General features: G+C 53.3%; 1 protein-coding gene across 2 annotated transcripts in view; it reads left to right on the top strand.

Annotated features, from left to right (window-relative positions):
* The window catches only part of Slc45a4 (solute carrier family 45 member 4), a 67,382-nt gene extending 56,121 nt beyond the window's left edge, over positions 1–11,261 (top strand). For both annotated transcript variants that reach the window (XM_032916498.1, XM_032916505.1), the window contains exons 3-8: positions 2,532–2,720; positions 4,430–4,609; positions 5,047–6,113; positions 6,762–6,861; positions 7,647–7,858; positions 10,558–11,261. In XM_032916498.1, coding sequence (XP_032772389.1) covers positions 2,532–2,720; positions 4,430–4,609; positions 5,047–6,113; positions 6,762–6,861; positions 7,647–7,858; positions 10,558–10,923 — 2,114 coding nt within the window. In that variant the 3' untranslated portion in view covers positions 10,924–11,261. The remainder of the gene's footprint in view (positions 1–2,531; positions 2,721–4,429; positions 4,610–5,046; positions 6,114–6,761; positions 6,862–7,646; positions 7,859–10,557) is intronic.
* Positions 11,262–12,983: the final 1,722 nt, after the last annotated feature.

Here is a 12,983-nt window from a genome sequence, read left to right as displayed (position 1 = left end):
TCCCCCCCCACCCAGGTTGCTTTTGATGATGGTGTTCATCAGAGGACAAAGGGCAGACAAAGGGCTAGAGTTGAGGTTGACAGTGTGTTGGCTGCTGCTCACCTGCACCAGAGCCAGTGAGTGAGAAGCCCCGGACCCCAGCACACAGACTAACTGCACAAAACTTACAAACATTAAACTTGAATTTTGAAAGCTTTTTTTTAGTTCATTTATTTTTATGTGTATAGATGTTTTGCTTGCATATATGTCTGTGTACTGCATACATGTATGGTGCTCATGGAGGCCAGAAGAAGGTGTGGGATCCTCTGGGACTGGAGTTACAGAGGGTTATGAGCTAACATGTAGATTTGGGTCCTGTAGAAGAGTAGCCAGTGCTGCTGAGCCATCTCTCCAGCCCCCCTGGATGTCTTTCTATCAGTAAGAATTGCAGCCATCTTTTGTAAGATGTATGTGGTAGGGCACATGGTCTTGGGCAGCAGAATTTTCTCCCCGGTTCTGGAACCGTAGCTGTTGGGCTGTGATGGCTACAGCTGTCACTTCTTGTAAAAGTAGTGACAGCTGGTCCAAGGTCTCTGGGACGATGCTCTGTCTCCATTCCAGGGCAGTAGTCTTGCCTGCCGTGCCTACCTGGAGGAGCCAATACTATTCACTGACTCTCATTAGCTGCCCCATCGGAGCATGGCCTCATTTAGTAGCCAGTTTTTGGCTGCTTTAAAGGCCATTTTGGGTACAGCAGGGCCTGTTGTTGTATATCATGTGTTCTCATCCTACAGCCCACAGATGGACCTGAATGGATAGTCCTCCCCCACTCCTAAGGTGTTGGGACAGTGACAGCAAACAGTTGCTCCAGGCAGGAAAGGACAAGCCTGCTAAGGTTCTGCCAGGGGCCATGAAGATGCCCCATGCCCACAAGAGTGAACTGAGCTCCTTATTTACTTTTAAGTTGGTGGCATGGTCAGTGGGAAGCTCATAGCACTTCCCCCTCCCCTGAATCCTTGTTTACTCTGGGCCATTTTGAGTAGGGGTTGTGCTAGGAAACACAGGGCACATGACATGGGTGTTGCTGAAGGGCAGGCAAGGGCAGAACAGCCCTTGAGCACTTTGCCTAGTAAGACCGAGGAGCCTGTACCGTCAGAACTCTGCTGGGCTCGTCGGTTGGAGCTCACTAGCAGACCCTAGCTCGCTGACTCTTGTCTGCCCTGCTGACTTGGGATGGAAACAGAGCTTGCCTTCCTGTAGCCAGGCATGGCTGCAGAGGTCAGAACACACACCTTAGACCCTGGCGGAGTGCCCTGGTACCTAATGGCGTGATGGCACGAGGTTCTGCAAGGTGCTTCCTCCCTTGACATGCTCTCCTCCCACACGTTTATTTTTCTTGCCAGCGCAACGTGAGTCTGTTTCCTCAGTGTCCTTAGTGTGAGTGCTTGTCTGATGGAGTGAAGTGATTTTTTTTTAAAGATTTATTTATTATATATAAGTACACTGTAGCCATCTTCAGACACACCAGAAGAGGACATCAGATCCCATTACAGATGGTTGTGAGCCACCATGTAGTTGCTGGGATTTGAACTCAGGACCTCAGGAAGAGCAGTCAGTGCTCTTAACCACTGAGCCACCTCTCCAGCCCCCGAGTGAAGTGATTTTAAGCAAGCTTCGGGTCGTTGTAAAGTGGGGAGAGTTTTGCTGATCTTGTGATGACACTCAAAGCCTCCCAACCACATCCAGGACACAGTGTGCTGTGCTTACCCAGCATCTGCTCACTGCTCTCAGTGAGTAAGGACAGCCAGCCTTCTGACCTACAGGACGCGTCTTTAAATGTCATTCAAGAGGGCGTGTGGTGTGCTCAGGCGCCAGGGCCTCTGGTACAGGGGCTCATCAGAGCGCTGGTCTGTGCCCAGGGCCGTCGTTCCTCTGCTCTGTTGACAGCAGTTTGAATTTGTATGACAGGTAGGTGGCATAGACAGTGGTGCCAGGCTGTTGAGTTCCATCCTGAGGCCACCACACTCTCCGTGTCAGGCCTGGACAGTCTGGAAAGGGGAAAGGAAAAGGCTGTTGTCACCTGGCTCCAGGTGGATACATTGTGGGCTCAAACCACCGCAGTGCTCAGGGCACCCACTGCCAAGGTAGCTGAGGGCTTCGGTGGCTCTGTAGACCGTTGGCAAGACTGTCTGGAATAGATTTTCCTCAGTCAGGTCCAAAGTTCAGTGGCTCTTCTATTCCTGCAACCGAAGACATTGTACCACTTCCATGGTATAGCATAGAGGGACAGGGGACCGTACCTGAGTAGTTCAGCCCTGCTCAGTACCAGCAACATGGTGGCCCTTCAGGCAGAGCCCAGTACTAGCTCCAAGGTCTGGAGTACCCTCTCTAGCTGAGGAGACTTGAGGGAGCGAGAGCGTGTGTCTATGTGGGTGCACACGGTGAGTGACAGGCTGTGTGTCCCTGCAGGCCTCCCTGAGGAGACTTGAGGGAGCGAGAGCGTGTGTCTATGTGGGTGCACACGGTGAGTGACAGGCTGTGTGTCCCTGCAGGCCTCCCTGAGAAGTACTACAGCCTCACCTGGTTCCTGAGCCCTGTTCTTGGCCTCATCTTCACACCGCTTATTGGCTCTGCAAGTGACCGCTGTACCCTGAGCTGGGGCCGCCGGCGGCCCTTCATCCTTGTGCTGTGTGTGGGGGTCCTCATTGGTGTTGCACTTTTCCTCAACGGCTCCGCTATAGGTGAGTGAGTGCTGAGCTTGCAGTAAGTAGTCCGTGCTTCACTGGGTCCCTGTGCAAGGCCCAGCTCAGGCCGCTGAGGACCTCCTGGTGGAGACTGTAGCAGGGAGCTTGGCAGTAGAGCCGGCCCCTCATGGGAAAGCTGGAGGAACCTGTTCACAGGGAAACGCTTCCTGTTGTGATGGCTTGTTTTTAATGCGTATCTGACACCACGTCCTGTTTCCAGAGTGATTTCAGAAATTATCTTTTCTTTTTTGTTCTCCTTTTCTTAGACATGGTACTGAAAATGTCCAGAACCCAGTCTGATGTTTGTTTTTTTGGTTCATGCCTCATGTGTTGTTTTGCCTCTTTCTGTTGTTTTGTTTTTAATTAAAGCTACTCTGTGGGAAAATATTTTCTGCCTTGCGGGCACCGTTCAGAACTGGTGGAAACAAAGCCTTGTTTTTTGGCTCCTCGGGTGAAGCAGTGCAGTATGGGCTCCTAACACACAGGTCTGCACAGGTCTGCCCAAGTTCCAGAGGCAGCAGGGCTGTGGGCAGAGAGGCCCCCATGAGACCACCTCCAGGGGGCAGTCCCAGCTCTGAGAGCCAGGGTAGGGACAGTCTGTAGCAAGCAGCTTTGGGTCGGTCTCCTCCTGGCCTAAGTGCCTCCTTGCTAAGTCAGACCTGTACCTGGCAGATCGCTACCAGAGATGGTTCCCATCTAGGAGTCTGCGCATGACACTTTCCAGGTATTTGCTGCCAGCCCTGGGCCTGTCTATGTCACCTGCAAGCATTCCTTTACTTTTCTATATGTGGTGGCATGTATAAAGAACAACCCTGGGCTGACCCTGGCCGCACAGGTGATTCACACATAACCAGTCTGGAGGCACCAGCACTTCATCCTGAGCTCTTCCCCTGTCAGTCGGGGCCGCCTGGGCAACCCATGGGCCAGCATGTCAAGCATGAAGCATAGACTACTTCATGGCCAGACCTGTCTTTGCCCCACCTCTAGTCCTGAAGGTTGGTCCCAGTATGAGCTAGCAAGAGCTCAGGTCTGAAGATCAGTTCCTGGGTCCAGACAGCCTCCGTAGAGGCTCAGCATGCCTGCCGAGGCGGTGTGGCCTCTCCACTCAGGCCTAAGGTCCTTGTTCTCACAGCCTGTTGTCTAGTTTGGAAGCTAAGGCAGAGCCAGCCAGCTCAGGAGGTAGCACACAGAGGAGTTTGTGTTGGTGGGCAGAGGAGGAGACAGAATCCTAGAGATGAAGGCAGGGATCCTTGCACAGACACTGCAGCTGATGCCAGTAGTTTCACCAGCCAGTGGCCACTGTTGCTTGATTGGCAGAGGAGGAAGAACCTGCTCCCCTCCTGTCTTGAAAATCTATGAGGGAGGGAGAGACAGCTTAGTAGGGAGCATTGCTGCTCTTGCAGAAGACCCAGGTTCAAGTCCCAGCATCCACATGGTAGCCCACAGCCCTCTGTGACTCCAGTTCCAAAAGACCTGATGCCCTCTTCTGACCTCTGCAGACATCAAGCACACATGAGATGCACATCCATATATGCAAGCAAAATACTCAAAATACTTCTTAAGAGAGGAGGCTCTTAGAGGCTGGACGAAAAGGACACCCACAAACTACAGAAAGGGGGTGAACTTTACCGCTATCCTGAAAGCATTTGCCTGAGGAGCCTGACAGTTGGCACTGGCGTATGACTGCTTCCCCACACTCTGTCCAGGTCTGGCGCTTGGCGATGTTCCCAGCCGGCAGCCCATTGGCATTGTCCTCACGGTGCTGGGAGTGGTGGTCCTGGATTTCAGTGCCGATGCAACTGAGGGGCCCATTCGTGCCTACCTGCTGGATGTGGTAGACAGTGAGGAGCAAGACATGGCCCTCAACATACACGCCTTCTCTGCTGGTAAAGACCCATGCCAGGCCCCAGGTGGGCGGGAGGGATCTGCGGTCATTGGTGGTGGTGATCAGTGACAGATGGACAGGGCTTTAGGACGCACCGGGACTCACCTACCATGTGAACCTAGCAGGGTGAAGGGACTGAGGAGCAGTAAGGAGGGAATAAGGCCTGCCTGGACGACATGGCTGCCAGGCGGACACTGCCCAGGCTTTGTCACTCAGCTGGAGGGGAACACACGGGTGCACTCGGGCTGCTCTGGGCCCAAGACTCCCTTTGCCTTCGTTTCTGACGGGAACGTTAGGCCAGTGTGAAGTCCCCTGAGTTGTTCTGTTTGTTGTCTCAGCCGTCCTTTCGTCCTCCATCTCACTGATTTGCCACATAACCCTGTGTGAGGGACAGCCCTGTGCTGGGGCTGAGCCGCACTGTCCCTTCTCTGTCTACAGGCCTCGGTGGGGCCATTGGCTACGTGCTGGGCGGGTTGGACTGGACGCAGACCTTCCTAGGGGACTGGTTCCAGACGCAGAACCAGGTGCTGTTCTTCTTCGCCGCGGTCATCTTCTCGGTGTCGGTGGCTCTGCATCTCGTCAGCATCGAGGAGGAGCAGTACAACCCACAGCAGGACCGCGGGCCTGAGGACGCCGCCCTGCCCAGCACCAGTCTCCAGCCTGGCGCCCCAGCCCCCACCCCCCGCCTCAGCTCCCTCGGTGGGGGCATGCAGGATGGCAGCCCCCCATTTCCAGATGAGGTGCAGTCGGAGCACGAGCTGTCCTTGGACTACCTCGATGTGGACATCGTGCGCAGCAAGAGCGACTCAGTGCTGCACATGGCTGACTCCACACTGGACATGGAGCCTCAGCTGCTCTTCCTGCATGACATCGAGCCCTCCATCTTCCAAGATGCTTCCTACCCCAGCACCCCCCAGAGCACCAGCCAAGAGCTCCTGAGGGCCAAGCTGCCCCGCCTGTCCACGTTCCTCAGGGAGTCCACCAAGGAGGACGACACTTTGCTTGATAATCACTTGAATGAAGCTAAAGTCCCAAATGGGAGAGGCTCCCCACCAATGAACCCCCTCAGCCACTCTAAGGTAGACTTGAAGCCCTCAGTCACATCTAGTTCCATGCGGCGGCGTAGGCACATGTTTCACAGGCAGTCTTCCAGCACCTTCTCCTACTACGGCAAGATTGGGTCCCACTGCTACCGCTACCGCCGGGCCAACGCCGTGGTCCTCATCAAGCCGTCCCGGAGCATGAGCGACCTGTATGATCTGCAGCAGCGGCAGCGCTCCCGGCACCGCAACCAGAGTGGGGCCACCGCCTCCAGCGGGGACACGGAGAGCGAGGAGGGTGAGACAGAGACCACCGTGCGCCTGCTGTGGCTGTCCATGCTGAAGATGCCCAAGGAGCTGATGTGGCTCTGCCTCTGCCACCTCCTGACTTGGTTCTCTGTCATCGCAGAGGCTGTCTTCTATACTGACTTCATGGGCCAGGTCATCTTCAAAGGGAACCCCCAGGTGAGTACGCTAGGGCTACCAGTTCTACTGCCTAGGGAGTTTGGCAGCTTCCGGGCAGGGCCTCCTGTGAGCCTGCATGCACTGCCCTTGCATCCACATGGCCGTGTGGGTCAGGTAATGAATGCCCAGCGTGCATCCTAATGCATAGTCACACACCTGAGACAAAGTTGTTACAGTGGGGTCTCTGGTGACCATTCGTGATGCCAGGTACCTTCACAGGACCAGAACCACTTTGAAAATCGTGAAGAGACTGTTGGCTCAGCTGTCAAAGCAACAGCCTGTTTTTATTCTTGCCCCGCCCTGCTAGCGTTTCTGGGCTCACACTGTGACTGTGTAGGTGACCACAGTGGTCTGTTACACCTTTTTCAGGTGCTGGCATGGCAGCTCAGAGAAGGCAGAGTCCTCTCTGCCGGTCCAGACCAGCCTTATTTCAGGGCCACAGGCAGGATTCCGCTTCTCATTGCAGGCAGCAGAGTCGCATGTGGCCTGGGAGGGACTGGAAGTAGCTTAGCAGATACTGACCTGGACTTGGGTTGACTCTCCTCTCACGAGTGTCTGTCACCTCTCAGACTGCCTGCTTGGGAGTGCAGAGTAATCTCCTCTGCCCTGAGGGCGGCAAATGCCTTCAACCTCCTCTCTCTACAACAGGCCCCCTCCAACTCCACCAAGTGGCACGCCTACAACGCTGGCGTGAAGATGGGCTGCTGGGGCCTGGTCATCTACGCTGCTACTGGTGCTATCTGCTCAGGTGAGTATCAGGACCCTGGCCTTTGCCTCAGTAGAGGAGAAGTTGTTCAAGTCGGTTGCCGTGGTCTGGGATCAGGTGTCTGGGAGGCTGGGAGGCTATCCTGAGCGCGTCTCATGACACTGTCCAGCATGGACGCTAGCCTGGGTTGCACTGGTTTATTAGCATGAAGCCCTGGCATGCCAGCCCCGTCTGGGGCCCACAGTCTGAAGGGCAGCGGACCAGTCCAGCCTGCCACGGGCAGGAGCCCTGATGGGTGGGGTGATAGGCTCTCCCCGCAAGGTAGCATGCCCCTCTCAGTCCCAAAACTTGAAAGACATAGGATTGGAGTCCTCTGTCTTATCTGCCCATACTCAGTCTGAACCTGGAATGGAAGTCAGCTTTGCCTGATCTGTAGTTGTGTAGGGAGGATGGGGCAGGTCAGCCAAGTGGCAGGGACCACACCACATCACCAGTCTGCTGCAGCACAGATGCCTCATGGAGGAGGTGGTACCTGTGAGGAGCCAGTCAGGAGGCAGGATCCTCAGACTGGCCTTGGGTGCTTAGAACCCAGAGTGACAAGGGAAGGGCCAGAGAGTTCTACTAAGGAGAACTGGGTGGGCAGTCAGCATCCCACGGAGGCCAGAGAGCTGGCTTCTTTCAGACATGCTAGAGCCTGGGGGAATCCAGGTGGGCAGGAGACTACATTTATGCCTGAAGGCCTACGTTCAACCAGAGGGAGGCAGTGTTGGAGGTCAAGAGGGTTTGTGGACACCAGCTAACTCATATTCCTGTGACCCTCTCTACAGCCCTGCTACAGAAGTACCTGGACAACTATGACCTGAGCATCAGAATCATCTACATGTTGGGGACACTGGGCTTCTCTGTGGGCACCGCTGTGATGGCCATGTTTCCCAACGTCTATGTGGCCATGGTCACCATCAGCACCATGGGCGTCGTCTCCATGAGCATCTCCTACTGCCCCTACGCCCTCCTAGGGCACTACCATGACATCAAGGAGGTACAGCCAGAATGCTGAGTGAAGGTGGTGATGTGCCCTCAGTGCCCTACAGTCTTCTCTGTCCTCTCTCCTGATGAAAGCACCACCGCCACTCTCCTGGTCATTACCTGGCCGCAGGGTCTCTCCTCTGCCATCCCACAGACCCCTTTACCCTCATCTTCCCTACTGTGGGCAATTCCCTTGCCAGGCTCACTGTTCAGCCCCTGACCTAGCAGCCTCAGTGCCCTTCATGCCTGTGGCTTTCGAAGAGCTACTCTGTTGGCCACTGCTTCTCAGCTACCACTGTTGGGCCCTGTGTAAAGGACTGGAACCAGTTATAAACCAGCACTGGTGAAGGCCAGAGTGCCGGACTTCTAGATCCTTTATAGCAAGTTCAAGACCAGCCTGGGCTACTTAAGACCTCATCTTAAAAAGAAGCAAGCGCGCACCTGTACGCCGGTGCGCACCTTTGATCCCATTAATCATTAAAGCAAAGTCAGTTCTCAGTATGTGCTACCATACCCCCCACCCCAGTGAAACCTAACTGGTGTGTTGTATAGATGTGCTCTGCAGGTTTCATAACTGTTGAGGCCAAGCCACTTGCTAGCATTTCAGAAGTGAGTCGTACAGAATCACCCAGACCAAGAAAGATGGTGCCTGGTCTAGAAGCCTCTCTTCCTGATACCCTGACTTCACTCGCACCTGCATCTGACCTTCCTGTAACTAAACTGGCATTTTCTGTTCTCCCTCATTCTGTGTACTTGTGTAGTGTGGCAGGACTTAGCACTGATCCTAGGCCCCTGTGCCACTTCCTGCTGTCTACCCAGTGGGTTCTAGTGTAGCAGGAGGGAGTGGAGTTAACTCTCACATTCCTCCCCCTGGTGGGTGTTCTTGGGACACAGGGCCTCCCACCCTGTCTGCATTGTCACCAGATGGCCACATAAGTGCATGCACTGTGCCTCTGGCCAGTTCTCTTTGTTCCTGAGCAGGTGTGGTTCATTTTTTAGGGTAGGTAGGTAGGTCTGTAGGAGGTCGTGATGTCAAGCGCCCTGAGCTCCTCAGCACGGTTACTCGGGGTCGCCCAGCTATCAGATTGTAGCCTGTGTTGGTCTAAAATTCCTATGGAGCTCAGCCTGGACTCCAGCTCACAGAGATCCGATTGTCTCCATCTGACTGGTGAGTGCTAGGGTCAGGCGGGAGCTGTCATGTATATGGAGAGCTTTCTACACACAGCTTTTCTTTTTCCTTTGGAGTCCGCGTCTCACTAGTATCCTGGGCTGGCCTAGAATTTACAGAGATCCACCTGCCTCTACTTCCTAAGTGCTGAGGTCTATGATATGGATAGCCACACCCAGCTAAAGTATTACTTTAAAAATTTTTGTCAAAGATTTTTCTAAAGTCTAGGGGAAATAACTTAATGGATAAAGTTGGTGTCCAAGCAAGAGGATCTGAATTCAGATCTCCAGGACCCATGTAAGACCCAGTGCCAGGGACAAAGACAGGGCGAGGAGTGGCAGAGGAATTCAGGCACCTGTACTGACATCCGTCTCCACGTGTTCACACATACACTGATCATCCATCTCTACATGTACACACATACACTGATCATCCATCCCCACATGTACACACGTACACTGATCATCCATCTCCATATGTCCACACATACACTGATCATCCATCTCCACATGTACACACATACACTGATCATCCATCTCCACATGTACACACATACACTGATCATCCATCTCCACATGTACACACGTACACTGATCATCCATCTCCACATGTACACACATACACTGATCATCCATCTCCACATGTACACACGTACACTGATCATCCATCTCCACATGTACACACGTACACAGATTTTTGTGGGTTCTTGGCTTGATTTCTATTTTGAACCCAAGGCTTGTTCAACAGTGTGATGGTGAATTTCTGACATTTGGGAGTTTCTAATGATAGTCATAGCAGACTGGTCTCTAAAAATCAAAGTCAGAGAAAGCACACACATGGTTTTAGCCCTTAAATTAACTGATCACACCATCTAAGGCCCAGCGTGCCCCATACATGGTGAAAGGGGTGTTGCACCCGTGTGGTCTCTCTCTGTCGGTTGAATAAGGTAGGGTTCTCTTGTGTTGTTCTTTCTGGTTTCTGGAAGGTATGTTTAAAATCTCCCTCTGACTGTGGAGTACACAAGTCTAAAATCTGATTATGGTTTCCATCTTCTGGGTAGATTGGCCTCCATAGCTCAGGGACAGAGTCTCCTCTGGAGACTTGGGGTGATGTAGCCATGTCCTGCCCAGGCATACTTTTACATCATGTTGAAGAAATATGAACAAATAGGACTGCTGATGTTCCCTGCTCTGTCACCTGAGGCTGCGTGCATGTGAGTGACCTGAGCTCTCTGCTCTCCAAGGGGAGCTGATCTCCAGGGCGAGGTGTCTGCCCTGCCTCTCTTTCTTGGGACTGGAGGTGGTGTTCTGGGAATGGTCCCGATTAGGTTGTAGGACTACTTCTGTGCTCCTCCCTGTGAGGTAATGTTCTACCTCTCTCCCTATTGCCCAGCGCCAGGCTGGGCTCTGGAGAATCCCCCTTGGCAGCTGCTAGCTGCCCAGCTCAGGCAAGTGTGTCCTCTCAGTGTGGTCTGTCCATAGCCTTGAGGTGCTAGTGAAGACCGCCTTCTCTGTGCCCTCACCCTTGTGTCCTTTCTCTTGCAGTACGTCCACCACAGTCCGGGGAATTCCAAGCGTGGATTTGGCATTGACTGCGCCATCCTCTCCTGTCAGGTCTACATCTCCCAGATCCTGGTTGCATCTGCCCTTGGGGGCGTGGTCGACGCTGTGAATACTATTGTTGTCATCCCCATAGTGGCCTCTGTGGGCTCGTTCCTGGGCTTTCTGACAGCCACATTCCTGGTCATCTACCCCGAGGTGTCAGAAGAACCTAAGGAGGAACAGAAAGGCCTGTCCTCAGGGGCCGCTGGTGAAGGCGAGAGTGGGGTGGGCACTGAAAAGCCCACTGTCCTGAAGCTGTCTCGGAAGGGCGGCCTTCGGGGGCTGATGGAGACGGAGTCCATGGTGTGAGCCCCAGCTGGTACATTCCACACTGGAGGGCAGGGTGCACTGGGGGTTAGGCTTGCGAGCTGGAGTTCCTTCCCAGAGCACAGTCCAAGGTCAGTAGGTGTTAGGTGTAGGGTAGGTTTGAGCTATTAGACAAAAATATCACACTAATTACCTTTCCCACAATTAAAAAAATCATTTGAAATCTTTTTTTTATTGAAAAAGAACTTAATTTCAGCTGTCTTTTATTCTGCAGGTATATCATTCTGCATGTTTTAAATTGTGAAATATTCACACATAGTCAGTAAGCAATTTAGAAAATGTAAGGGTCTGCATTTCTAAACCAGTACCTGGAAGTGCAGCAGACAGCAGCAGTGCAGTGTCCAGATCGCCTGGCAGGAGTCCTCAGCTGAGGGGACACCTCAGCATCTGGCACTGCAACGCCTCAGAGTATTTTTCTGTTTATTTTAGAAACAGTATTTTCTTTTTCACAACTGTGGTTTTCTTAGAAGAACAGCATCTCTGGCGAATTAGGCTCACAATCCTGTGCACATTAAGACCACACACCAAAGCTGGAGAAGGGTGGGTCCCAGAGGTGTTTGAGCAGAAGGCAGCCATTCCCCAGGGCAGCCTCCAGACATCCCACCCAGGGACAGCACCAATCAGCAGGGCTGAATGTGAACTCTCAGTGTGCCTCCTGCGTGCTTGTGTGTAAGCTTGTCTGTGTCAAGTCCTACCCACGTGGTCCTCCCCAGAAGCCACCACAGGGCGGCTGTTGGCTCTGCGTGACATTCAGCTTGTCTCTACACATTTGGCTGGAATCCAGGCACAGAGCTCCAGGTGAGCATTGGCTCCCAATCCTGCTGCAAGGCTACCTCGAGAGTGGGGACAGTGGCATCAGAGCAGGGCACGTGAAGGTGCCGGGGCCTACCTCCCTGCCACATGGGTGACATTGATCCTCGATGGAATCTAACTGAAATCTCGTGACCTCATCACCTGCTCCTGCTGACGGTCACCGGGATGAGGAGGAAGGCAGAGAGAAGCAAGCGACTGCCTCTGAGCAGGAGGGCGGTGACCAAGATCCCTGTGCAGTTCCCAGTTTCTGCACACGAGCAAAACTTGGGCTTCAGGGAAGCAGGCTCATCAAATGCTGCAGCTGTGGGTAAGACTTTCCAAACGACGGCCTCTGTTTAACAACTCCCGTCTCTCGGTTCATGAGACAGTCAGTCTGCACTCAGGAGAGGGGAGGTCCTCCCTGGATGGTACCCAGGTGAAGTCAGAGCCGCGCTCTTGCTGCCTCCGTTGGTGTTTTTACATAACATGCATGAGAATCATGCTGCAATATGAGCATTCTAAAGCAAATATATACACATATATATTTCAAGATGAAAGTAAGCAGTTTTTAAATAAATTACTTGAATTTTCTGTGTCTTCAAAGGAACGCTGTGTTTATGTCCTTGGCTGGCCTCTGGTGGCACTGTGTCGTCTTCAGTGTTTTCTATCTGGGGAGCAGAGGCACTCAGGGTACAAGGGAACACCTTCCACCTGCCTGCTTCCCTTAAGCCTACACCTGCAGAGGACTGGCTCCACCTTCCAGTGTTTTCTGTGTTGCCCATTGAGAATAGAATTGTAAGTCTCCCGTTCAGCCCCACTGCTAAGCCCCATCAGCAGGGTGCTCTGTCTCTTTAGGGCAGGCGCTTCTGGGCTCCTCCAGCCAGCATCCTCGGAAGGTCGCTCCTGTGCAACTTGGTTTTAAGATGGTATCCCCTCCTTCCTGAGACTAAGGAGCACAGCCTCTGTTTTCGCCTACCCTGCTTTTCCACCTTGCCATAGGGGGACAGAAGGAGGCAGGGATGCACAGGACACTTAAGTGGGCAAAACCTGGTGGCCAAAATCTGGAACCATCGAAATGAGTGTGGGTCTTGGGACGCACGCTGCTCACGGCACCCCACCCTAAGGCTTCTGCAGACCATGCTCACCGAAGCCGAATGACAGGAAGTTTGGAGTCTAGCACAGACCACACCCACAGGAGCGAGAGATAATAGGATCCCCACCAACAGTCGGCCAGCCCTTAAGATACCGGC

The sequence above is a fragment of the Rattus rattus genome, chromosome 1 (assembly GCF_011064425.1).
Source record: "Rattus rattus isolate New Zealand chromosome 1, Rrattus_CSIRO_v1, whole genome shotgun sequence".
Classification (NCBI taxonomy): domain Eukaryota; kingdom Metazoa; phylum Chordata; class Mammalia; order Rodentia; family Muridae; genus Rattus; species Rattus rattus.
This window is presented reverse-complemented; position numbering and strand designations above follow the sequence as displayed.